The sequence below is a fragment of the Harmonia axyridis genome, chromosome 1 (genome assembly GCF_914767665.1).
Source record: "Harmonia axyridis chromosome 1, icHarAxyr1.1, whole genome shotgun sequence".
NCBI classification, from domain to species: domain Eukaryota; kingdom Metazoa; phylum Arthropoda; class Insecta; order Coleoptera; family Coccinellidae; genus Harmonia; species Harmonia axyridis.
This window is the reverse complement of record NC_059501.1, coordinates 27830327-27855039: the sequence shown is the minus strand read 5'-3', so window position 1 is coordinate 27855039 and position 24713 is coordinate 27830327. Positions and strand designations below refer to the sequence as shown.

Here is a 24713-nt window from a genome sequence, read left to right as displayed (position 1 = left end):
AGGGCGCTGAGACATGAAGTCACTACTATGCTGAAGAATTCTAGCACAGACTCTTCTGTTCCTGCTTCTGATTGTATAACTCAGGTGATGAATAAAATAAATGGATTCGAAAATACTATGAAAGACAATTTGAACACCCTTCAAAAACACATTGAGGCGATAAATTCTCAAATGGAGCATGAAAGGCAAGAGAAATATAACACTCAATTAATTCTCCACGGTATCAAGGAAGAAGAAAAGGAAAATTTATATGATAAGGTGATTGGCATTCTAAACAATAAAATCCTCAAAAACTCCGCCTATCAGTTGACAGCAGATGACCTGCATGTTTGTTATCGAGCAGGAGGAAGAAGTAAAAACCGAGGGAATTCCCCACCTGTCACAATTCAATTTATTCATAGATGGAAACGTGATATTGTTTTTAACAAAAAACGCAATCTAAAGGGCTCTGGTGTTGTGGTTAGTGAAAGACTTCTTCCAAGTAAACTTGATCTGTTTAAGAAAGTACGTGCTAAATATAATTCATCACCTTGTTGGACTTCTAGAGGTAACATTTTCATTTTATATAATGATGAAGTGAGAAAAATTATGTCTGAGAATGATTTAAGTGGAATCTAAGTCTTAAGTTTGTGATATAAATATTATTATTTGTGATGCGGAGCAGCTCTGATGTCTCAACTTTTCTTTCCTGCTTTTTTGTGGTGATTCTGCTCTTTTTACTTCGCTATTTAATTTTGTTTTCACGCAAATATCGACCCATTTACTATTACTATAACTGCTTTAGCCCACTCTCTGTTAATTTTTCTGGCATATATCACTTTTTTTTATATTTTTCACATAAAAACTTAATTTTTTTTTTATTGTTTCTTTGCTGTCAATAAAGTTAGTTGACTGAATTCATAGATGTGTTCATCAGTATAAATTATGGATCAGAAGAAAAAAGCTTTGCTGAATGTTGCCCATCTCAATGTACGCTCTCTAATTTCACATTTTGATGATATTAGAGATATTATCATAACTAATGACTTAGATGTTTTCTGCCTGAGTGAAACATGGCTAAGTGATCGAATTCCTAATGCACTTCTTGCTATTGATGGCTTTGAGTTTATTCGTGCTGATAGAGGTAGTCGGGGCGGAGGAGTCGGAATTTATTTAAAAAATAATTTACATTTTAAGCTATTGAAATTTAATGTTGAGATTGAGCAGATTGTGTTGATTTTAGAATTTGGAAGTTTGAGAGTAGTCGTTTGTACTATATACAGGCCTCCATCATATGATTATAAACTTTTCATTGATAGATTTGAATCATTAATCTCAGAGATGATGTTGTCTACAGATTACGTGCTTTGCTTAGGGGATTTCAATATGAATTTTTTAGATAAAACTAAGATTGAAATAAAGTTGTTAATGGGGGTTTTAGAAAGTTTTGGCCTTGTTCAAATGGTAGAGGAGGCTACAAGGACCACAATGAACTCCACTACATTAATTGATTATATACTCACATCTGCTCCCGATTCCGTACAAAAATGTGCTGTTTTGCCAGTTCCTCAGATTAGCGATCATGATCTTGTACATTGCAAATTTAATTTGCCATCTCGAAAGCCTGGTCCAATTTTTAAGACTTCTAGGGATTTCAAAAATCTTAACTACTCCCAATTCAAATGTGATCTTATGTCCATACCCTGGGATAACATTTATGATCAGGCTACGATTGATGATAAAGTTCAAATGCTCTCCTCGAATATAACAATTTTACTAGATCTACATGCCCCTTTCAAAACTATCAAAATATCTAAAGATTACTCGCCGTGGCTAACTGATACCTTACGTCATATGATCAAGACTAGAAACCAATCACTAACTAAATTTAAGAGATCAGGTGAGATTGTCGACTGGAATGTATATAAACAATTGAGAAATACCATCAATACTGCAATAAAAAAGGAGAAAAGAGTCTACTATGATAAATACATCAATCGAAGTAATAATCTGAGGACAACTTGGGCATATCTGAAGCGAATGGGTATAATTAATCATAAGAATACGGATCTTAACTTAACATTTGGTAATGTTGATCGTGTGAATGAACATTTCTTGAATTCAGTGCCCGACCTGTCCCCTGATAATGATCTTTTGTCTTTTTATGCCAACCAAAATAACTGCATTGTTACTAGTAATTTCAAATTCTGTACTGTTGATGAGGTTGAAGTTTTGGAATCTATAAAGTCTATTAAGAGTAGATCAATTGGTCATGATGGAATAAATATATTGACCCTCCAATTATGTGTTCCCCACATTCTTCCCCATATCACCCACATTATAAATTTTTGCCTTCTACATTCTGTTTTTCCAAACCAATGGAAAAAAGCCGTTGTTATACCTGTACCAAAAGTACCTAATCCAAAAGACTTGAACAATTTGCGACCTATAAGTATTTTACCTACCTTGTCAAAAATCTTAGAAAAAATTATATGTAAACAAATTTGGTCCCATTTGAATTCTAATAAAATTATTCCGCCAACACAATCAGGATTTCGGAAAAATCACAGCTGCACTACGGCTCTGTTACATATCACTGATGATATTATTAGGGCAACGGATCAGGGTAAACTTACTTTGCTCACACTTTTGGATTATTCAAAAGCATTTGACTGTCTCAACCACAAACTGTTTGAGGCCATATTAGTACATCTTGGCTTTAGTCAAGATTCTATTCTTCTTCTCTCTTCCTATCTTACTGAACGGTTTCAGGCGGTTTTTTATGATGGTAAGATGTCATCTTTTCTTGGAATATGGCGGGGAGTACCGCAAGGGTCAATTTTAGGGCCTATTCTTTTTATTATGTATATTTCTCAGTTTGTAAAGTTCATTTTGTCTTGTTCGATGCACAATTATGCAGATGATAGTCAGCTGTATATCTCTTTCTTTTCGAATGAGTCTGCTCAGGCTATAGCCGCATTGAATTTAGACTTGAATATTATCTATGATATATCCACTAAGCATTGTTTGCAGTTAAATAAAAATAAGACTGTTGCCATGTTATTCGGTCGGAGAGGTGACAGAATAAAATTTTTAGAAGACGGTAATGCCATTAAAGTCGGGTCTGATGTTGTTAGGATGTGTGACAAAGTTAAAAATTTGGGAGTTTGGATAGATGTTGACTTGCGTTTCACAGACCATGTATCTGCCTGTTTACTAAAGGCCTATGGCATGTTAAGGGTTCTTTATAGAAACAGAAAAGCATTATCCCAAAAAGTCAAAGTATTGCTATGTGAATCGGTAGTTCTGTCTCACCTTAATTATGCCGATTGTGTTTACGGTCCCTGTCTGAACTTCTCTGATAAGCAACGGGTACAAAGACTACAGAACTCTTGTCTGCGCCTGATTTTCGGGATCAGAAAATTTGAGAGAATAAGTCATACCTTACGCTTTGTCGATTGGCTCAACATGGAAAGAAGAAGATCTCTTCATGCTTCATTATTGTTCATGAAATTATTAATCAACCGAACTCCTCCGTACCTATATAATAAAATAACATTTCGTTCTGATGTCCATAATTTGAACATACGTTTTAAAGGTACCCTTACACCGCCTGGATTTACAACACAATTATTTCGTAGATCTTTTTCATATTATGTCACGCTTTGTATAAATAGTTTATCTGTGGACATCAGAGGAGTTAGTAATATAAAGCGTCTACGGGCCTTAATATTCAGCAAGCTTAAGAATGAGCAGATGGCTATTCTATCTGATTGATATTTATGTGGATATATATTTGTACTTATGGGTGTGCATATATTTTGATTTTTCATACAATTGTAATATGATTTTATTTCAAGTTATGTTATGTTTTGGGTGGTTAAAATATTTTTTAGGGTTTTGTATGAGCTTAGTTTTTACGATGAGTTTTTTTTTGTCAATGAATCATAGGGTTAGATTGAACAGTACGCTTAATGCAGTGTGCTGGATCTCGCCCTTTCAATTATTTCTATAGATGTAAGAGTTTTATTATTATTTTTCATCAATTTAATTGAATAAAGACCTTTATTATTATTATTATTATTATTAATTGTTTATAAACGTAATATCCGAGGTAAAAATGGACTTAATCACTGAAGATGATATTTCGATGAAAATCTGAATTATTTTGATGGATTTCAAGGACCCAATCAGCGAAGATACGACGTTGTTGGTTATTGACCGGCTTGAGTTCTTGTGTTTACTGAACTTTAAAAGCCTTAAAACTTAAGTCTTCATCAAAAAAAAAGTTCTAATAGCGTTTGTGAAATGCCTAATTCCTAAGATCGACGAGGTTTCAACAAACCTGGGTTTTCGTCAGCACTACGGGACACCCGTAATATTTTCAGTTGTTATTGAGCGACGCACATGGTTCCGATTCTTCACATCACTAACCTGCCCTAACATTACAAATTTTTTATGCAGTTTCACTATTGCCGGCCGAGAAAGTTCTTCGCGAAGACCAGAAGGTGCTTCAGTTTTGCGAACTGTAACTCAAAAACTTTCACTATTTTTATTATTATCATTTCAACAGTTTCATTGCGTTGCTGGAGCATGTATCTTCACATTTTTAGTAATGACGTAATTTTTACTTGTGAAATGTCAAAAAATGACAGCTTCAAAAGTATTAGCTGCCCAGATAGTGGGCTATTGAAAATGGGACCTATTTTTGGAAAACCCTTAATAACAAAAAAACATACTCTTTCTTGTGTTATTTTCATAGATTTAAAAATTGATTATCATAAATTTTGGGGATATAATTACATCAACAGAAACTCAAATGTGACTTTATTATGAGGGAGAATGACTGCTCAAGTAATACTCAATATTCCGCGATAAAATATCCGATTGAAATTATGCGAAATTAAATATTTCAAGCCTGAAGCTGAAAATATCTTGTTAATCTCTCATTAGTACCATAAAAGTTTCGAGAGAAAACCTAATATTTCAGTAACGGATATTGGTCGATGTAGAATAGTATATTCTAAAACAAGTTGCAGAATAGGCTCCAATTCCAACACGAATGCGAAATTCGAAATCGAGCGACGAAGGAGCGAGTTTTCGAACGCATGAGTGTTGGAATGGCCTTCTGTAACGAGTATTGGACGATATTTTCTCTATTTCGGTAGAGTTTTGTGAAATATAGTCGAAATTCAATGAAAAATTCAGATTATACATCCTAGTGACATTTGTATTGTATCTTGGCAGTTGGTGTGACTGTTACGGAAATTGACAGATTACGGAATATGAATTTGAATCGTACGTTTGGACTTTTGAAATATTTTATAATTACGCATTAAATTCGTGATTTATTTTTGCCGAAATCGATTTAACAACAACAGATTTAACAGAAATTGCGAATAATGTCGCAAATCATTTCACTTGATCCAAATTATATCATATTGACAATTGATGTGTGTTGAATTTTGACAGGATTGGAAGTCTGTGTAGACAACCACAAAACGAAAAATTTAACTGAAAACAATGCTGTAATGAGTTCATTACAGCACTGATTTTAGAACTCTAATGAACTCATTACGATACTGAAATAGAGAAAGACAATTTCAAGCTTCATACGAAACTTCATGTTAATTTCTCCAGCAGAACCTTACAAACTTCAAGTTAAACATCAAAAAAAGTAACCAGTATTTCCGTCACAATACATTGAAATTTATTTTGGATATGCAAAATAAACCTCTCAAATGTTCACGCCGAATTTAAAGAGAATTGTATGATCAGAACATCTAGATAAACTAACCGACAACAATGATATTCTGTAAACAGTTCGGTAGTCTCGATCGTGGAATGATCATAGTCAGAACTTTTTTCAAACTTTTCATCATTGGCGATATTATATCAGTAAAATAAAAAAAAGTTTTTACTTACCTGTTCGCGTATCAAGTCTCGAACCCTCTCAACATTGCCCTGTTGGGCGGCATACATAAGAGCGTTGGAACTACCCGCTGCAACCGTATTGCCAGTTCTTAATGGAAAACTTTCACCTCGACGTCTGCCGACGCTTCTGGAGGCGGCGACCGACGTTGGACTAGGCATGGCGAGGCGTCGTTGCCTCCGACACAGGTGTTAAATTCACGGTCATGGGCCAGTTAAGGGGGGGGTTGAAAAGTCCCGGCATGGTATCTGGCTGAAAGAGGTCAATGATGAGCAAATGGTGTTGATTTTTTATTCGGGTACGTTTTTATTTGCACAGGGATCAATATTACTACAAAAGGATTATCGAGAGAAGAGTAATAAAATGTCAGCCATTTTCTATAACAATAATAAAATATACATCGAAATTAATGGTAATAATATCAATAATACATAAAAAACTTCAACAATTGAGTAAATTATTACACTGATAGACCTAGTATGGTAACAATATATTCTACCAAAAACTTCAAATAAATATTAGAAGAACAAGTCCTCAAAGGTATTTACATTTAATATGTGGAAAAACTTCGAGTGAGATATCTGATTCTTGAATTCAATAAAAAAAAATCTAAACACATCCATGCGCAAAATTTTATAGAAATGGAATACATTATTATTAATATATTATATTCAATTATTATTAATTGAACAACATATTTTTTACATCGACAATGTGTATCATATATTCAAAATCCATATTTTCAATTTATAACTAATAGAGTAATAAAAAAAATCTGAACACATCCATGTGCAAAATTTCCTCAGAAATGGGATACAATTATTAATTGAACCACATATTTTTTACATCGATAATGTGTATCACATATTTTTGTATATTCAAAATCCATATTTTCGATGAATTATCTACTAATGAAGTGATAAAAAAAATCTAAAGACGACTATGTTGAATTTTGTCAGAAATGGAATATTTTTTTAATTGAATCACATATTTTTTACATCGATAATGTGTATCACAGATCTTGGAAGATTTAAAATTAATATTTTTAATTAATAACTACTAAAATAAAAACAATCTAAACAAGATTATGTGCAAATTCTCCCAGAAATTGAATACAATTTATAATTGAATCGCATATTTTGTAGATTGATAATATGTATCACATTCTTTGTAGATCCATATTTTTAATTTCTTCTCAAAGATAGGTATCCAATCAATACCTCTCATAATATCTGCAATGTAATAATAAATACTTGAAGCAGTATACGAAAACGATATTTTTTGGATTCTTAAATATAATTTATATATGCTATAAACGTATAAATAAGATGAATGGTATTCTGAAATATAAATACAGATAGGGCTTCGATAGATGTTGATACAAAATGCAAAAATTACATAATTATTGATTTCCAAATGGAAAGAATCCGAACCTTTTTGATCTAAATCAATAAAACCTTTCATGTAACCCAAGGTAGCAGGTCTATCAGATTATCCAAAAAATCTGAGAGTGAGTAGATTCGATGAGAATTGAACAAAATTTTCTATTATCCTTTAATTTTGCTATGAATCAGGAAATTTCCTTATAAAAATATAAAATATTTCGAGGTTTTTAAGGACTCCGTACTAAACTTGAGATACTTCAACAGAAAATCGAACATCTCATTAGGAGTATGCCCAGACGTGTTTAAGAAATTGTGGAGACACAAACATCAATAATTACATTATAATAATAATAATAATAATAATAATAATAATAATCATATTTATTTTCATAATCAAAATTTACACTCAGAAAAGAAAACAAGTCAAGCATAAGGAAGCTAACAAAAAATAATACTTGATTACATATAGTGATGTCTATACAGGAAACTTATAATTTAAGTAATCATCTAAAGAATATGGTTCAAGGTCAGTAAGTAGTTTACGAACTTCTTTCTTGAAATTTTTTACAGTAGTTAGGACTTGATAATTTTTGGGCAATTTGTTGAACAAAGTAAGGCACATGTATTCGACATTTCTCTGTGATAGAGTGAGAGAGCACTTCGGAAGATGGTATGAGTAGATGCGCCTGGTCATATTTGAATTGAGATATTTTTCGAAATAAAGGAAGTTAGTTCTTAAAAATGTAAGACAACGAAATATATACAATGCAGTTATTGTGAGGATGCCTTCTCTTCTGAATATTCCACGGCAGGATGTTTTGGAGGATAAACGTAGCATAGTTCTTAGCGCTCTTTTTTGAACTACGAATATTCTAGAGATATCAGAACTGTTTACCCACACAATGATTCCATAACTCATTATTGACTGGAAATTAGAAAAATATACTGTTTTTAGCAGTTCCAAGTCAGCATGCTGCACCAATATTCGAATAGCATAAAGGACAGAATTTAGTTTTCTTTGGAGAGTATCAATATGATCATACCAGTTCAGATGTTCATCCACTGTGATTCCCAGAAAATTAGTACGGTGACTAAGTTCAACATTTTGTCCCATAAGATCAATTGTTTCTGGGTTTTTTATCTTGCTGTGTGAGGTGCAGAATATCACACATTCAGTCTTGTTCAGATTTAAGCTGATTTGATTTCTTCGGCACCAATCTGCGATCTTACAAAATTTATTCCTAGTCAAACCTACCACTTCAGATACGTTGGAAGCTGCTACCACCAAATTTGTATCATCCGCATACATGACTATATCTTTATTTTCTTCTGTCTTTGTTACCATCAGATCATTCGGGTTCAACGACATGAAATCCTCGATCAAAATGCATTCCGGCAAGTCGTTTATATAGACCAAAAAAAGTAAGGGTCCAGCTATACTCCCCTGAGGTACACCACTACTCAGTATCTCATCGCAAGAAACAAAGACAGCACCATCAATCTCAATAGATTATTATTGTAACTTCTCCTGGTATTGAATACAACCATCTCCTATCAGTTATTTCCCTATATTATTTATTAAAATTAAAATCATTAATAAGGATTTTTTTTAGGATTTCAGGGGGAATGTTTGAATAATTTGATTTCCTGAATGTCTTTTTTTTTTAATCACTTGGGTTTAATTGTAAAGTTTTGGAAAATATTCAATGCACCACCACTTACTGGCCTAAAGAAGATTATAGTAACTTCTTTTGGTATTCAATTCAAGCAGCTTCTATCAGACATTTTTCTTTATTGTTCATTAAAATTCGAAAATATTTTATAATTAATGAGGATTTTTTTAGGATTTCCTGGAGAATATTTGAATAATTTTATTTCCTGAATGTAGACTAAAAATAACGAAAAATTGAGATAATATACATTTAAAATTTCATTAATTTCAACTGCAACATCTTATTGTTACATGTGAATTCATTTCGATACCTATTTTGCTCAATAAATTGGACCCTGAAATTATACAAATGAGTGGATACAAAATGGCGAATGAGCCGGTCCAAAATATGATTCATTACACTTAACTCAATGAGCCGTATTAATGAAAAAAAAAGGTTTTGCTTATACTTGCAGAAGATGAAGGAAATGCTTCACCTTGCATTCATAATATTCCGTGTACAATCTTATCCTTATAGACTACGAGCATATCCAAAAAAGTATTTGGTTATTCATAAACGTTTCCTTATATTCCAAATAAGAAGGATATACTCCAATAATTTTGAGTGTAGTCAGTGGCAGACTCAGCCGTTGTAGCGATGGCAGATATTGTGGAACTGAGACAGATTACATGCAGATTTACAGTCTCGACACTATACTAGATTGTGGTTTGATTGCTACTTCAGTCTCTTCTCACATAGAAGAAGCTTCACTCACTTTATGCTGAGTAGATCCATCATCAATATCAATGTGCATTGCGCCTTCGATTCTTTCAATTGTAGGATTACAAGCCTTTTTCCCATTTCAACATTGCTTCATTTCCTGTTTTTTCAAGTAATTTTTTTTCGAACTTTCTTTCATGTTGTTTATTTTCTTCAGAAAGCCTTTCGCATCCAGTGCTTTACCGACTGTACTTCCTGGTAACATTTCTGATGGCCTTATCGTTTTTAGCTTTTATTTCTGGTTTTGGAATTTTTCCGAAATAACTGGGGCATTAGAAATTTCATCTGTTATACTGCAGTTCGGAAGTTCAATTATCTTTTTCTTTCTTTGTTTTCTTTCACTATCACTGCTTAACGAATACATTTTCTCTGATCGAAGTAATCTACTCGAATAACACTGATGAGAAAGAAAAAACCATAAAAAACAAACCATCGTAAACTGGCTGGAACTTGTCGCGGCACATACAAGCCAACATCCTTTTACTTATTCTTAGAGGATATCCTTGAAAGTATGAAGTGATCATTATGAATACGAAAAAACCTTATACTTCTACCTCATACTTACAAGGATATCCTTCAGTTTTATGAATACGGCTGAATAAGTTCCAGGACTAACAAAAATTCTTTTTTTTTTTAAATTAGACCTTATTTGTCAACATTTCTGTAAAAGGGGCTTCAACTCCGGCAATCACTTTTACATTAGAGCCAAATTCTTTCCCTGAAGGATTCTTTTTCGATCTCGAAAATAAGCAGGGTCAAGCAGTTGAAAGGGCAATTCAGTCGACCATGCTTTTCTTCGATTTGGGACAATGAAAAAAAATTTTCTTCTTTTGACTTTGAGGAAGTTTTTTCTCAATTTCTGCACTTTAGCTTGAAGTCCCAAAATACGAATTTAATAGCCTTGCAAGCTGATTTTTGAAATTTTGGTCGAATTGAACGGCTTTCACCGAATACTTTTCCTTCAGCTGGGGGTAGGTATCTTTGACTCAGGAGTATAGTGATGAATCCATGTTTCACATATCCCGAAAAATAGGGTTTTTTTGGACGAATAGACAAAATTCCAGGACGAGCGTAAGCGATTCCTGGAAGTCTGTGAGTCCAAAAAAAACATTTTCGGGCGTGTTGCGTACAATATTTTTTCGGCAACCATGTAAAATAACACTATCGCTGCTGCTTTCCATATTTCAATTTCAATTTCAATTTATTCATCCAAAAACATATTTTATTGCGATTGCGATCAAAAACATGCAAATTTTTGACAACTAATTTCATATGAACTGTCAGCCGTTATCTCGGTTGCTATGGATTCTATGATTCTTTTCCGGCCTAGTCCGGGAAGTACGTACTTTCCGGACTAGGCCGGAAAATGCTACTTTCTCAGAGAAAAAGCGTGAGAAGTGAGCACTTCCCGGACGGTTGCCGAAATTAGTAATTTACGTAACAAGTCCGGAAAATAGGGTTTTTTTGGACGAATAGACTGTGAATCCAAAAAAACCATTTTCGGGCGTGTTGCGTACAATATTTTTTCGGCAAACGTGTAGAATAACACTATTGCTGCCGCTTTCCATATTTTATTGCGATTGCGATCAAAAGCATGCAAATTGTTGACAACTAATTTCATATGAACTGTCAGCCGTTATCTCGGTTGCTATGATAATGATCAACTGCATTTATTAAAAATATACCTACCAAGATTTTCATATTCACAATGACACGAACGACGTGATTCTTTTCCGGCCTAGTCCGGGAAGTACGTACTTTCCGGACTAGGCCGGGAAATGCTACTTTCTCAGAGAAAAAGCGTCCGGGAAGTGAGCACTCCCCGGATGGTTGCCGAAAAATTCTATTTATTCCACTCAAACAGCCCAAACAGCATTCGGAATCGACGATGCGTTTTACCTTGTGATCAACGGTGAGCAAACGAAGCACCCATTTCGAGCGAAGCTTTCTAATGAGAGAATAATCACGTAAAATAGGCTTCTGATATCTTCAACTCCACCGATATCTCACGCAACTTCAATTCATCATCGATCAAAACCCTTTCGTGGTATTTTTTAATGTTTTCTGAGAACTTCCCAATTCGCTCGACAAAAGTTCAGCATCGTTGGTGGCTCTTCGACAACATTTGAAGTCAGCGTACCACCTTTTAACCCGTTATTATCGATGGAGCAAAATCTGAATAACACTAGCGCAGGTTTTATTTACGACTGACGAGATAACTATTTAGACTCTTAATTTTTAAGGAAAATATAGTATATTGATACTATAAATATAAGATAGTAGTAAAAAAAACCTCATTTTTGCATTAACAACAAGACTTTAAGTGCCATAGTTGGAATGATCCAATTTAGGTCAATCATTCGTCCTTATTGGCAAAAAATTGAGCCTCTGTTGAAGCGAACTTTTCTCTAGCCATAGACCTAAGCAGATGGTGATCACTCGGTCTCAGTTTCTGGCTATAAGGTGAATGCATAAGAACCTACCAGCCAAGCTCCTGGAGCTTCTGCGAGTCACTATCGATGTGTGTGGCCTGGCGTTGTCCTGATGGAACACAATTCCTCTCCTATTGGCCAAAGCTGGCCGCTTCTTGGCGATTTCTTCATTCTGACGATCCAATTGTTGACAGTACAGTTCCGAGTTAACAGCTGGGTCGTAGGGGAGCAGCTCATAGTAAATAATTCCTTGCCAATCCTACCAAACACACAACAAAACCTTCCTGGCCGTCAATTCTAGCTTGGACACCGTTACACCCGACGACGACCGTTTTCGCTTGATATTGTCGTAATTGATACACTTTTCATCACCAGTCAACCACCGCTTCAAAATATGGGTCGATTTTGTTGGGATTCAGTAGCGATTATGATGGAATGTGTGCATTTTTGACGTCGAAATTACCGGAGCGGAAACCAAAATTGAGACTGATTGGCTTTTACAGTATCAGTATTTTCATTTTCAGCCGCCTGGATTGCATTTGCGCCTTCATCGAAGGAAAAATGTAAAATAAGGAGTAGGGCATTTTGTCTTTGCGAGTGTCCATCTCTGACGCGCGCTCAAACTTAACTTAGTCGCCTAATCACAATACTGTCAGGAACGTTTTCGTAGTACGGAATCTCATTTTTCAATCGTCATCTAGTGGAACCCGATAGGACTTTTACAACGCGAGATACAGATAACTAAGCCTTCTATTTGAAAATAAATGGATTTCTTTTTACTACACCTAATATATAATTTTGAAGAGTACATGCATCAAAGGTTCCATTAAAAATCTAGGCAATTTTCCAATATACTATTGCTACAAGAATGAATGGTGTAAATATTCCCAGAGGAGGATTTCCAATATACATAATAGCTATTTCTCGATTAATCAGTTCATAAAAATAAATTACATACCAAATTTCACTCGATTGTATTCACACGATGCAACCCATTAGAAAACCTAAAGCGTAATAAAAAACCTTCATTTCCGAGAGTAAGAGTTCCGGGCATTGACTGGGCATTGGAAAGATCAATATCTATCTATCCATTAGTGGTTTGATGACCCTATAAGTTGAAATCCATAAATCGAATTCCAAGCCAACGCACCTAAATAAAGTGGTAGATAGATATTTGTTTCAGAACATTGTGGACGTAGCGCTCGAAGGAATGATTTCCGTTCTAAACTTAGAATTCCTACACAATGAATATGATCGATCTCATATTTTCCGAGAATTAAAAATTTTTCTCTAAATCTAGATAGCTTGTTCCAATAATACTTTATAGTCGGTCAAGGAAAAAAATTGCAGACACGCGAAACTTTCACAGATTACTTTTCTAAATGTCTTTATTTCAAGAATCGAATGAATGGAATTGAAGGGGCCACCTGTGAGCAATTTTTTTATGTACTATAGGAACATTTTGGAGGAAATTTTTCACAAAAAAAAATGAAGAAGGGACTGACATGAAGTCAGCAGCTTTTGAGGAATCGTTCACTCATGCGCGAATATGTCAATTTATCTTTATTAAGGTATCTCTAGGGGCACAATTGACGCATGAATGAATGAGTACTCAAAAGCTCATCCTAACATCATGTGAGCGCTTTAATCATTGTTTTTTCGATTTTAATATTATCTTGTTCTGACGATGCTATGACAGGTGCGGATCCAGGCCCCACTTTTGGGGGGGGGAACTTTTAGATACTCAAACTACTGAAAATGTGGACCCCAGACACTTTCGCCATTTTGGCACGTCATTTTTTTTGCCTTTCATAGATATGGATCTTCCCAAAATGTATTGAAGGTGAAATTTTTGCTGATCTTGTAATTATTTGAGCCTAAGTATGTCAAATTCTAGGAGGGACGGCAAAATTTAAGAGGTGCCTGGGTCATTTGGGGGGGGAACGTTCCCCCAGTTCCACCCACCCCCCCCCCCCCGTGGATCCGCGCCTGTGCTATGAACATGAAGATTAGATACTTAGGGCGTTCCGTTGCACTGCGACCTGATGCTCTATGAATTTTTCAACGATGGTTGTTATTCTATATAACCTTTTTTTTCGCTTTTCTTATTCTTCTATCTTCTCTGGTGACATTTTGCATGAAGCTTGAAGTTATCATTTTATATCTGAGTGCAACCTCTCTTGAGTATTTTAAGTTAGCAGGTCTCTCCATTTTAGAGTTTACTTGTTTATTGCCGGACGGACAGCCGGATGGACATATAAACTATAGACGAGGCCGTTGGACTATGCAATCAGTTCGAAAAACATTTTGGTAAAATCCCATGAAATATCTGTATTTCTAAGGTTTTGAAAATTATTTAGCTCATTGACTGCGTCGAACATCAGAAACTTTTCTGGCAGAAGTTGGAGTCAATATGACTAAGCTGAAACTTTATGGTGGTTGGTAGAGGCTGAGTAGTTGCCTACTCAGTCTGGTTTTTCTTCACAGGAAGTTGATACCAGACAATTAATCATTAATCCATATTTGCTGCAAGTATTCTTACCTTCACGGTATCCTTTCAAATTTGTCAATTCCATACTAATTCGAATAAAAAATATTTATTGCTTATATAAATTTTTATTATTTTGTTAATGAAACTGATTAAATAGACATAAAATTATTTCTCTGTTTACATTATGGCCATTAAGGATTCAGATTGTACCAACGGTATGTATATATACCCAACGTAATAACATTATACTCTGCAATAAAATCAAAATAACAAATTGGTATGAATGCATCTTTATCTATTTCTGATGATATTATTATATATTTATATTATATATTGGGAAAAAAACCTGAATAAAGCTGAATATCTTAAAAACCGTAAATATTCTCGAAGTTCGGGTTTCCATGAGATATCTTTCATTATTCCTGTAGAAATCGAAGAGTGAAAAAATGGCTGTCCTATTGAAAAAAAAATGTCAGCCCAGGAAAAGCCCAGAAAACACCTTGTCTAAGCGAAAATATTTTTAGGCGCTGTGCTCGAGCAATGGTTATATATCGTAAAGCATTACATTACATCTTTTTTCTGACTGAAACACACTGCTACAATTGCAGTGCCCTCTATATAACTTTAGAACCACCGAACGGAAATTGCCATCAATAAACTAAACCGATATAGGTATTTGGACCCTGATCCATAACTGTAACGTGTGTAACATATACCTTTCGAGAGTTATCGTGTAGGTAAACGACGGCCGGCGTACAGAATCGATTTTTCCACGAATTCTTCATCAGCTACACGAATCCAATCGTTTGAGACCATTCTCTGCTCAAAATCTGAAAATCAGGGAAATTTGAGCAAAATCCTGGCCCTCTGGAAAACGTGCTTCATACTGTTGTCCAAGGCATCTACCATTCACAATGCAATCTGACCATTATGTACATATTCAAGTGAAATATTTATATATGCATTCGAAAAACTTTAGAATAATTCCTATTAACTATTTAAACCGATCAATGTTCCTCCAATTATGGGATATTTATATATGCATTCGAAAAACTTCTGGATAATTCCGATTAACTATGTAAACAGATCAATGTTTTCCCCCAATTATGGGATTTCATAGCTAAGTGACAAGACGCTTGACTGTCTTATGACTCCATTCAACAGCCTGTACTTCCATAACGGAACCTTTTTGACGCTAGATATTTTGTTGAGCCATTTTCGGTAAACCTTGTATGAATAGTTTCAAGTAAACTTAGCTGCAAAATATTCTGCTGATTTAGTAGCATGACTAGTTCTCCTATTTCCCATATTTGAAAATAACCTATTGCAATTCTTTTGTATTATCGGTCTTCTTTGAATGATCGTTCTATAAATGGCATGAAAATTACACCAGTTTTGCAATTAATTAATGCTAGTCGTTCATATCGGACAGGCATTGTGGCAATCGAGGTCCATATCGACCATGACCAGTGACCTAGATACCTATGTTACTAACAAATGCACCCTAGCTAGCAGCCGCTAAAATCCGTTGCGTGTGAAAAGGCTGCTATCCCTATGAAATCATTACCTACTTTCTCCCAACTTATCACATTTTTCGGGTTTGATACATTCGGGTTGCAGGAAGAAAGTTTTTGATAACTTTTTCTCAATGCTACGCTCCATCACAACTACCTTAAGAATTAATACTTCTGTAGTATTAATTTTGGGTTGATCCATAGCTATATACAAGGTGTATCTCAAGTAATTGAAGAATCCAGGGAAAAACCTTTGGGGTGAATCGGGTTAGAACTCCGACGACGCACTCACATATTGTGAATCTGCGTTGTACAACATTTTTTGTATTTCTTAAATAATTTTGTCGTTAGTTGTCATTGGTTCTTAGTTATTCTTGTGATCAACTCTTATTATTTCACATTTAGAAACTAGCATTAGAATTGAGAAGCCATAAAAAAGTATTTTTTTCTATTTGGTGACGAACATTATCAAATATCAGGCGCAAAGTAACCGTCAAATCTTCAAGTTCTTGCAGTACTTTTTTAAACATTCGTGAAGCTGAATTGACCGTCAGTGAAAGCGCAAATGTCATCATTCGCTGTACCTTTAAAAAAAAAACTTGTGGATTGTCACCATGTTCCTAAAATTGCAAGATGTTCACAAGTGCTGCGATGAGTTTCAAAACAATTCAGATAATTCATTCGATAGCTCATGCTGATGCCTTGGAATGAATGAAAATAGAAGAAGATAAATTATTTTCACAAAAAAGAAGACGGCCACAACGTCCAGGGTGTTCAGCGGGTGTGAAAAAAAGCTATCCGAGCAAGAAGAAAGGGTCAGACAGAGACAATTAACAGAAGAAAAAAAAATGAACAAATGTGTTTCAGTAATTTATCGTTATCCCTTACTACACAAGATTTTATTCAAACTACCTCTGATGAAAGCATTGAGGAATCCTTGCCATGCACTTCCCAAGCAGTTAGTTCTGGCAGAACTATTATAAAAAAGGAGGAGAAACATTTTATCATACCTAGACTGAAAGTGAAAAGTTTTGAAGAAGAACGCCTACCAATGGTAATTACATTTGGAGAAAAGGAACAACTGCTGGCTTTACCCACACTGGGGAGCTCTTCCAGTCAAGATTAATCTAAAGCTGAGTTAGAGGAACGGGAAAATCATTAAGTGATGTTGTGTCTGTCAGGAGCACAAATTGATTTTCCCGATTAAAAACTCATGAGAACTTTCTTCAGAGACCCGTTTGCTTTTAGGAGGCAAAAAGAGAAGTTATTTTTTTTTTTGGGCTGTTAATTGTATAGCTGAAAGAGCTCTGAAACTCACCCAAGATTTTCTTGGCTTGATCACTGCAAAGATCATGAAAAACTTTATCCAGATTGTAACTATGTATTATATTTGACTATTATTTGTGATGTTATTCATGAAATAAAAATATTTCGTTTGATCCAACTACAGAATGGAAATGGTTAAAAATAGAATTTTCTTAATCGTCGGAGCCCTGTCGGGTTAGTGTTGCCCTAGAAAGATGAAATTTCGTATATAAGTAGGTCAAAGTAGTTTAAAAAGAAATGCATTTCGATATTCGAAAAAAAAATTTTTTGACTCATATACCTAAGGGGTACCCTAAATAGTTACAAATATGTCATTGATACTGGGGTAGTATACATAAAAATTGAATTCATATCAAGCATTCAAAGACCATATTTCATACCACCTCGCGACATTCTGAGAAAAACTGCAAAGATGGGGGGATGTAGATGAAATTATTGATTTTAACTCGTATATTCAATCTTTTGTTAAGTTATTAGTCAGTGTATAGGGTTAATAAGAAGTTCGTTGTCAAACCCTACTTTTGAAACACACGGTGGAATAATTTTGTGGTAAAATTTAAATTTTTCTAACTACCAATTTTCATCAACATTTCTTTTTTTCTTTTTAACATTTTGTTCTGTGGTTCATGACTTTGAATGCACTAGATTATTTTTAAGAGAGAATAGTTATTTATAAAACAAGTGCAGAAGGCATTGATTTTCTTCCACGAGTTCAAAATTCAAAAACGAGCCACGAAGTGGCGAGTTTTTGAATGAACGAGTGATAGAATGAGCCTTCTGTACGAGTATTATACATTATTTTCTCTAATTCATTGCATTTTAATTGAAATTAATGAAATATTTCCATAAATATCATTTAGTGATTTTTGCATTGAAAAATGTTGGATGGCAGAACTGATTTCTTTGAGGCAAATTGATGAATTGACAGATAAAGCCGTGGCGGAAAGTTCGGAGTACCAACATATAATAATGAAATATAACCATGAAAACTGTGCGTTTCTGATATATTCTCGCACGATTTTGTTCTACAAGATGTGGAAGAATGAACGGAATAACCACAGAATTAGAGAAATGGTTTACTTTAAGAAATTAAATTTTTCTCAAGATACTATTCGAAACCTAATCGACAATATGAACCGACGGCGACGTATTCAGGCGGTAAATAAGAAAATATTGTTCTGAATTGAAGAAAAAGATTGTTTCTTCGTTATTTATGTTACATTTGAATTGATTCGTTTTGTTTCTTTACTTGAATTCAATAAGTTAGCATAAATAAAAGTTGAACCCTTTGATTGTCAGTGAAACTGAACAATATATTGTTGCCTTCTCATTGTTAGACTTATAAACTGAGCTTTCGAACTGACATTATGACACAATTAGCTAAGACATATAATAATAATAATAATAAACTTTATTTAGCACTCGCCTATTGAAAACAATACAAATGTAATCCACTAACTTAATTAAATTCTTCATAAATACAACTCATTAAATATTTTTTAAATTCTTTATAATTATTGCAATATTTGATGTTTTCAGGTAGTACATTGAAGATAACTAATCTATAATAACTAATAATATGGATTTATTCATTAATGTAGTATTAAATTTTTCTATGTAAAAATTATCTCGACGTCGTGTATTATAATTATGTATCTCATTAGTAAATATCGTAAAAATTTCTTCATTTCTTTAAATTGGGTAAACTGTTCATTTGTCCCCTAAAAATGAACTAGTTCACTTAAAGCCATGAATCGAAAAACAAAATGTTGAAAGGAATGATTGTTGATGAAAATTGGTAGTTGGATCACGAATCATTCCACAGGATGTTTCAAAATTTGGGTTTAACAACAAACTTCTGATTAAACCTGTATAGCCAACTTTTCACAAAATATTGAAGACCTATGCAAGTTGAAATCAATAATGTTATCCACAGTTTACTGAAAGAATAAGAAAACTGTGAAATGATGATTAAAAAGTAAAATAACTTATTTCCGCTTTATATATTTATTTTCACAACAATTTTTTCGTCATGATAACATGACTTCGTCAGGTGAGCATGGTGCAAGGTGTTACCATGCTCATCTGACGAAGTCATGTTATCATGACGAAACAATTGTTGTGAAAATAAATATATAAAGCGGAAATAAGTTATTTTACTTTTTAATCATCAAGATGAATTTCCGACAAGTAAAGACTGAGACAATCTAAAACTGTGAAACTTCAAATTTTAGTAATTTCACCAACTATCAACTTGTTGCGTTTTTTTGCACCTTAGTGTATATAAAATAAATAGTCATAAATTCTTTAAAAATCAAAAGGGATCTGTGAAGTCTTCATAGTCAATGTAAGTAACGTGAAATATGTTAAGAGACCATACCTGAATTGATCCATCGTGTTTTCTGTATTCTTTCTCCGCAACCAATCACAAAAGACGTGTAATTGACATGGCAATTTTCGTGCTAAGAAAATTCGCAATTATTTTCCACTCTCGCAATGAAGAGTTCTCAAGTCTCAGAAAATAAACTCTTCCGTGCGAAACTTCCATGACAGAAAATAGGTGCAACGAAAGTGAAGGGCATATGACACGCGAACATGATAGATTCCCAGAACTATGCAGTCATCGCTTCTACCTATATTGCTTTATCTAGGAATTGTTTATCGTTCAGGACTCTTTTGACCGTAATTCAATTGGAGTATTGAAGCCGTATCTAGAGAATGCAAAATGGTGAACAACTTTAATTTCTTTCAACAAAAATTTTTATCGGAAAAACAAGAATGATCGAGAAGAACTCAACATGAATAGAACTAAACGTAAAGGTATCTTCTCTCTGATTCTTCAAAATGGGCTGTCACTGGGAACAGCTCTGAATGAACTCCAAACCATGGTTCATCAAGAAAACCCAGATATACTGACAGCCACTGAACATTGGGAATACAAAGAAGAAATCCTAGATTGCCATCTTCAAGGATACAAGTTGACTTCAAGCTTTTGTCGGGAAGAGGTAAAGCACGGTGGTTCTGCAATATATATATATATATATATATATATATATATATATATATATATATATATATATATATATATATATATATATATATATATATATATATATATATATATATATATATATATATATATATATATATATATATTTTTTTTTTTTTTTTTTCACACTCTCGTGGGTTCAATTAGATTCGCCGGGTGCTAGCACCAAGGCGAGATCCTCTGAGTCCTAATGAGGATAGACCACCTGCCGAATGATGTTGACCGTATATATATATATATATATATATATATATATATATATATTTTTTTATATATATTTTTTTTTTTTTTTAATCACCGTTTAACGGGTTGGTGCCTGAGCCAACCGGGCCGACGAAGCCAAGGTTATCTCAGGAGCTAGTTAAGAACTTCCTGACTATATGTGTTGTGGCCAAAATTACCTCCTTCTGAGCTTGGCTGATCAAGCTTGTGTTTAGCTGTAGTCGTGTGGTGTTTTCAACGAGGTGGGACTCAACCAATCCATTCACCGAAATAATGAGGGGCAATATAGAGGTTCTCTCAAGTCCATAGATCTCCTTGAGCTCGAATGCGAGATCATGGTACTTGGTCAATTTCTCCGTGTATATATATATATATCCGTGTATATATATATATATATATATCCGTGTATATATATATATATATATATATATATATATATATATATATATATATATATATATATATATATATATATATATATATATATATATATATATATATATATATATATATATATATATATATAATCTCTAGAATGTATGGCAATAAACTTATTCAATGTCCTGCCCAATAGTTTCAGACACATCGCTCGTCAAAGAAAATTCAAGAAAATTTTGAACGGTTTTATACTGACTTGGGAACCCTATAATCTGAATGATTAAAAAAATATTGTAGAAAATCTTTCGATGTTTCTTAATGTTTTGTGTAATTTGATTTTTTGTATAATTGATTTGACTTATACCATCTTTACTTTTTGTAATTTCTCGGAACCAATAAATATATTGTATTGTATTGTAAAAGTTGGACCTGCTTCAGTAAGCCTAGAATTAATTAATTACTCAAGAATTTCTTGGTAACTAACTTATAAATTTGCGTGCAACTTTCAAATTCCACAATTTATGTATGACAAAATTATCTTAAAAACTTGGAAATTCCTTCTTCTTTTCCTAAAAAGTTAGTTTTCGTTAGAATACAGGCACTAGTTTTGCTCTACCAGATTTTGATTTGAAATGGGAAAGAAGCAAAGGAAGGAAAGTAATGAATCAAATATTCGTTGTTGCAATTGAACTCAAACTTTCAGTAGAAAATGTATTCATAAATTATGTTTGAAATGACCACCACCATTCCTTATTCAAGCACGTACACTCTTTCTTATTTCTTCATTTATCACTTTCCGCCTGAAATTTACTTTCAATCTTCTCACTGCTTCTTCTATTCTAACGATCCGAAATTATAATCAAATTTGGTCAGCGTAGAAAAATTGACGAAAAACGTAGTAAGGGTAGAAATCATTTAAAAATCAAAAGAACTCAAATATCTTGTAAACTGTTGATTTTTGGTTATCACCAAAAGACAGCAAATGAGCCATATTAACACGTCCTCCAATTCAATTGGTACATGAAGGAGCGAGCTCTAAAAATCTCCTGATTTCCGTGATTAGAGATTCCATCGGGTTGATATTTAGCCTACAATATGAAGAATAACCATTTCAAGCTTGGGACAAATGTTTGTGCCGATAGCTCAACTAAAATAAAACTACAGACAATTCAAGAAGAATATTGAAACTCAATATTTCTGAGACCAAGAAACCAACTGTGTTGATATTTTGGTTATTTATACCTACATATATGAAATAATAATGATGAAGAATACTAAAGCCTCCTAAATAAACTTTTCTGGCTACAAATTTTCAGCCGGAAATGTTCTCAAACAAAAGGTTTGATAAAAGCGGTCTCCATAAGTAAATAAATTGGAAAAAACCTTATATCAACCCATCTAGGAACAAATAATTTCTCCTGTCTCTGAGCCAGTCCCTTTCAAAACTATAGAATTTTGAAAAAAAGAAGCGACGAGGATGGGATTCGAACCCACGCGGGCAGAGCCCATTGGATTAGCAGTCCAACGCCTTAACCACTCGGCCACCTCGTCTTACGTAAGAATTATGAATTTCAATTGATATGATGAAAAAAAAAATGAAAACGAAGAAAAATTACATTAAAAAATTTTGAAATGATTGTTTTGAATCATAAATAGAAATATAATTCCTACAAAATAATTTGAGTATGAAACAAAAATTTTGATTTTGCTTAGGGGTTTTTTCTTAGCAAATTCGTTTGAAATAATAATTACCTAGGTATACCTATGTAAGCTTATTATACCTAGGTAGGTATCTACTTATCACACTCAATTAGGCTAAGAGAAGTGAAGATAACTAAGGATCTGTTGAAAAAATATGATATATGTAGGTATCTACTCGGGTATCTATACTAAGTTAAGTAGGTACATTGTATACAAGCATTGAGCCGGTATTAAGGTTTGATTCACTAATCACGAATGCGTCCTGAAATTCAATTCTGCCCGTCCGGATGACCGTCCGTAAACGATACCTCTCGAATGGAAAGTCCTAGGAGTAGGAACTTGAAATATTCAGTATATGTTCGTTAATGGGCAAAATCGACAGTTTGTTTTCCTTATAAAACTACGAATTCGATATAAGATGGAATATTTGCATTCAGATATAGAATAACATTATGCAGAATTTCATGTAGATCGCGTCACAGGAACCATAGAAAATTCACGCAGTATGTATATCGAAAAGTGTGTCCAATATTTCCGTAACAACAAATTCAGTATATATATATATATATATATATATATATATATATATATATATATATATATATACAATATCTAAAATAATCACTCGAATGTTAATGATGACAAGATATCATATCTCATGAATACTTTCAACAGTTCTACTTCTGATTTGTTTTCCAATACAAGCATGGACGATCGAGCGCTCAAAAGGTCCTTATTATGAAAGTCAGTGCTTTTCTAAAATTTTCGAATTGTCGGATCGTTTCTAGAAAAATTAAATGTAACAACTATATATCTAGGTATCTTTTAATGCTCACTTGAAAAACCGAATGAAAAATCTTACGACGCAAAAATTCTTATTCCTCATACCTATTTATCTGCCAGCTTTTGAGGTGGATAGTATATAGAGATAGAGGCACCTAATAAGTAATAATAAGTCTGAAAATTCAGGTTAAATTTGGTTTAGTAAAATCATTGAAGTTCGTTGATAAAAATATTCAAAAAAAATCAAAAAATTATGCAAAATATTAAAGTTAAACTGATGGGCTATACGTATCTTTGAATTTTTTTTCAATTCCCCTATGATAAAAGGAAAAATATCTCAAATTCTGTTGAGTTCTCTTTAGTAAGCAGTATTGGTGTAAAAATTTAATTTGAACATACCGAATCGGATCATTAACAAGTCCAATTCAGTGGCAGTATGCATGGTGAAAGCACAACTGAAATTGATAACATTCCGATGGAAATTTGCATCTATCTACGTTGTGGTTACTATAGAGACCAGAAATAACAATTTTACTTTTCTAATTTCTTTTGATTATTTTGGGTGATATATTAATGTAATTGACTCTCATTCGATTTCTTATTTTATTGGTTACCTAATAAATGATCACTTTAAAGTTAGGAGAATATATTATCAGGAAAAAAAGCTATATTAATTGAAAAGTTCGTTTGCCTTTAAGTAGTACAAAATGCTTCACTGTGAACATGACGAGGTGGCCGAGTGGTTAAGGCGTTGGACTGCTAATCCAATGGGCTCTGCCCGCGTGGGTTCGAATCCCATCCTCGTCGGTCTTTTTACTATTTATTATCGATTTTTTTTTAAGCATTTTATTGTATTCGTTTCAGAAACATAAAAATTGATAATAATTCCAGAATGAAAACATTAAAAAATTAGATCTACCTATATTTTCAAGAGAAAAATAATACACTCTTGAGAATTATAAATAAACGTTATTTCTACATTATTTCATTTCCAGAATTCGAAAAAATTAAACTTATTTAACAGAGTTTGAAAGTTTTACTTTCGCTGAATTTGATTTTATATCTATATAAAATAAAACAATAATATAT

At 33.4% G+C, this 24713-nt stretch overlaps 1 protein-coding gene and 2 non-coding genes across 3 annotated transcripts in view; 1 reads left to right on the top strand and 2 right to left on the bottom strand.

Annotated features, from left to right (window-relative positions):
- LOC123675592 (ankycorbin) overlaps positions 1–20087 on the bottom strand; it is a 48019-nt gene extending 27932 nt beyond the window's left edge. Inside the window, exons 1-2 of the mRNA XM_045610988.1 lie at positions 19872–20087; positions 5905–6163 (exon numbers count right to left, since the gene is read on the bottom strand). Of these exons, the coding sequence (XP_045466944.1) occupies positions 5905–6072 (168 nt within the window). The 5' untranslated portion in view covers positions 6073–6163; positions 19872–20087. The remainder of the gene's footprint in view (positions 1–5904; positions 6164–19871) is intronic.
- Positions 20088–22609: 2522 nt separating this feature from the next.
- Positions 22610–22691, bottom strand: Trnas-gcu. Its single transcript has one exon. It is a non-coding gene; the product is annotated as a tRNA-Ser (tRNA).
- Positions 22692–24349: 1658 nt separating this feature from the next.
- On the top strand, positions 24350–24431 carry Trnas-gcu. The gene has a single exon. It is a non-coding gene; the product is annotated as a tRNA-Ser (tRNA).
- The last annotated feature ends 282 nt before the right edge of the window (positions 24432–24713 follow it).